Source organism: Kryptolebias marmoratus, unplaced genomic scaffold, assembly GCF_001649575.2.
Source record: "Kryptolebias marmoratus isolate JLee-2015 unplaced genomic scaffold, ASM164957v2 Scaffold37, whole genome shotgun sequence".
NCBI lineage: Eukaryota > Metazoa > Chordata > Actinopteri > Cyprinodontiformes > Rivulidae > Kryptolebias > Kryptolebias marmoratus.
This window is the reverse complement of record NW_023665771.1, coordinates 44488-47891: the sequence shown is the minus strand read 5'-3', so window position 1 is coordinate 47891 and position 3404 is coordinate 44488. Positions and strand designations below refer to the sequence as shown.

The window sequence follows — 3404 nt, the reverse complement described above, 5'->3', positions numbered from 1 at the left end:
TCTAAACCCGGTCCTGTTGGAGCTCTAAACCCGGTCCTGTTAGAGCTCTAAACCTGGTCCTGTTAGAGCTCTAAACCTGGTCCTGTTAGAGCTCTAAACCCGGTCCTGTTTGGAGCTCTAAATATGGTTCGGAGCTGCGGTGACTAAGTTAAAGTAGGTTCATCGTACCTGACGTCTGGAAACTCTCGGACCAGAACCCCCACCTCCATCTGGATGGACGGGACGTCCTCCAGCTGGATGATCTCTGAGAGGTGGGACAAAGCGCTGTCCAACCAGCTGGACGGAGACTCCTGAAACACAAACACAGTGGGGACCTGAACTGAACAAGCTCGTTAGTGTCTTAACGAGGTTCCAGGATTGGAAGATGTTTGGTGAGACGGTGAAACGTAAACATCTGGACCAAAACATGACAGGAACAAAAAGTTACTTTCTTTTCTGAAACATGAGTTCCTGTTTCAGGGGACCAGACTGAGGTCACCTGAAGGCACCACTGCCTGGATTTTATTTGTTTTAGTCTTTGATTTGTTTAAAATCTAAAATCTTAAAACCTGTAGAAGGTTCCTTTGGAACCAGAGGGAACGTCCTTGAAGAACCAAAGAACTCCAGTCCTGCTGGATCTATGGATGCACTCTGGATTTAAATGTGAATAATCTTTGAAGACTAACCAGGTCTTTGAAGAGGACTTTGATCTCTTTGCCTTCATCTCTGAGGCGGCCAGCCATCCTCTTCCTCATCTTCACTGAGGTGCAGATGATTCTTCCTCTCATGACCGACCGGAGGTACTCCATCACCACCCGCCGGTGGACCTCTGCCACCAGCAGCTGAGGGGCAGAGACAGGCGGGGGGGTTAAAACACCGCGCCCTGCAGGTGGCGCTGGAACACCTGACTGCATACCTGATAAGGAGGGTTGTCCATCCTGCGATACTTCTTAAAGTCCTCCTTGATGAGAGCTTCGATCTGCTCGTAGGGCTCCGTGTTGCTCAGCCACTTCCTCTTCACCAGACACTCGAAGAACGGCTGCAGAGAACAAAACAACGATCATCTTCAGATGCCTCAGCTTCTTCACCGAGGAAGAGGAGACCTTCAGGGTTTATCTGTAAGTTCCTTGAAGCCATCGTTTGCAGATGACAGGGAGGACTTGCTGAAGCTGTGACTGAAGCGTGATGCTCCTCGCTGGTTTACAGCAGAGCTGCAGACACTGAACCCTGAGTCTCGCCTGGCAGGTTAGAGAACAGCTGCCGCGCCTGAACTCTGAACTTTGTCTCCTGCAGAAACATCTCAGCTCAATGTTTGCTCCACAGCTTCAACATTAACGTTCATTTTAACTGCCTCCAACCTGGAGCCTCTGGGTTTGACAGAAACGTCCCAAGGCTGGACTCTGGATGTGTCTCCGAGGAACCTTTGTTGGTCCACATGAAACAGACCTGCTTACCTAAAACACACACTGACACCTTTGAGGAGCTTTCATTCATGTTCAGGGTTCCTGTTTGGACTCCACGCTGTCTTTAAATGAAACCAGAACATTTCGGTTCTGCTTGCAGGTCTCAGAGAAGAGGCTTCAGTGTGAAATCAGACACGAGTAGAAGAAGAACAGGAACTACGGAGGACAGCTTCATCTTCTGACGGCTGCAGCGTCACAGACAGTCCAAAGGAAGGCCGCCATCTTGGATCTACTCTGTGTGTGTGTGTGTGTGTGTGTCAGTGTGTGTGTTTACCCGGATGTGCAGGTAGAGTCTCTCCAACAGAACTCTCACTCCCTGCTGGACGATGTGATCCAGAGACCTGTTGGCTCGTCTCAGAGAGTCCTCGCTGACGGACGGGTCACACTGCGCACAGCGCTGCACGAAGCCTCTGCACACACAGACACACACACACACACATTACTTTAACATCACAGTTTCTCTGCCTGCTCTCCAGGTTCTGTTTCAGAACGGGTTCCACACAGAACCTTACTCGACCCATTCTGTCTTCAGAGGAAATATCTGAAACTTTGATCAAAATAACTTTAAGTTTGTAAAAGATTTTGTGAGGCTGAAGTTGATTGAAGTCGTTTTGGACCTGAGCTCTGAGAAGCTGTTAGCGCTGTTAGCCTTACTGAGCGTCTGCTGCAGGTAAGATACTGACTGCTGAAAGATGCTGCGTTTTTCTGACCCGAGTCCGGACCTGAGCGGAGGTTTGCTGCTGCAGAGACGTCTCTACCTGAACGGAGGACAGCAGTTCACCATGGCGATGGTTTTGGACACGTATCCGTCCTCGTTGTCCCCCAGCATGCCGCTCTGCATCCCCTCATGGAACATGTCGACTTTCCGGTGGAAGCTGAAACAAAACGAAGGATTTCTGTTTGAGTTTTAACAGTTTTCTAAAAAATGTCCCACACAGAAATGCATTTGTCCTCCAGGACAAAAACAACTCTTGTTGAAGAATTTAACACTGAAATAAAGACTGATGTTCGTTTGATTGTCCTTCAGCTTCCTGTCGCTGCGTCTGTTCCTCTGCTGCAGCTTTGGGAATGTCGGGAATGCGGTTGTGAAATTCCCAAACCTGTACAGGAAGTCGGCCAGTCCGTTGAGGCTGCACTGAGCCACCCTGGAGCCCAAAGTCCTGCTGATGGAGGCAGAACGTTCCAGATCCACCTGCAGCGTCTGACACAAAACATCATCTTAGCATCGTTGCTTCCTGCGGATTCATTCTTCACGGAGAAGCAGCGAAGCTCCTCCCAGTGTTCCTGATCAGTTCTCACTTCAAAACTTAAGACTTTTCAGCCAGCTGTGTGTAAAGATGGACAACTTTTTTTTGATGACAGGATTTAATGATCGATCATTTCTCTGTTCTGATGGAAAAACAACACGAACACTTTGTGTCTTTCAGAAATTTATATTTAAAACAGTGTCTCTCTTTTCTGGATTTTTAACTCACGAGTCTGTTTTTACAGCAGATGGCAGCAGAACGACACGCCGCAGACTCCCTGCTTTCTGTAGATGGTAACCATGGAAACAGCTTACCTGGATGACGGTTTTAGCCAGAGTGATCTGATATTCTTCGATGTGCAGCGTCTCCATCCACCTCTTCTCCTCCTCCTCCAAAACCTGACTCAGCTCTGTGGTCACCTTGGCCTGCAGAGGGCGGCAGCGAGCAGCGAATCAATCTCAGGTTTTAGTTGTGAAACTACAACGAGTTTCTGTTTGCTGGGTTCTCACCCGGACCGAGTTGAGACAGTCCAGCTCCAGTCTGTCCACGGTCTCTGCAGGCAGAAGAGGACCCAGCTGAGAGCGGCTGAAAGGACTCGTGATGCACACCGTCCCCAAAACGTCGCTGAAACAAGGGACATGGAGTCTGAATCCGGGAGCATGGACACGCACGAGTGTGTGTGTGTGTGTGTACCTGCTGTAGATGTGTGTGTGTG

The 3404-nt window shown here is 49.3% G+C and overlaps 1 protein-coding gene across 1 annotated transcript in view; it reads right to left on the bottom strand.

The window, feature by feature from the left end:
• exoc3l2b (exocyst complex component 3-like 2b) overlaps nucleotides 1–3404 on the bottom strand; it is a 10136-nt gene that overhangs the window by 3022 nt on the left and 3710 nt on the right. The window contains exons 5-12 of the mRNA XM_017442088.3: nucleotides 3199–3313; nucleotides 3004–3114; nucleotides 2543–2643; nucleotides 2201–2317; nucleotides 1717–1852; nucleotides 896–1018; nucleotides 666–821; nucleotides 169–290 (exon numbers count right to left, since the gene is read on the bottom strand). Coding sequence (XP_017297577.3) covers nucleotides 169–290; nucleotides 666–821; nucleotides 896–1018; nucleotides 1717–1852; nucleotides 2201–2317; nucleotides 2543–2643; nucleotides 3004–3114; nucleotides 3199–3313 — 981 coding nt within the window. The remainder of the gene's footprint in view (nucleotides 1–168; nucleotides 291–665; nucleotides 822–895; nucleotides 1019–1716; nucleotides 1853–2200; nucleotides 2318–2542; nucleotides 2644–3003; nucleotides 3115–3198; nucleotides 3314–3404) is intronic.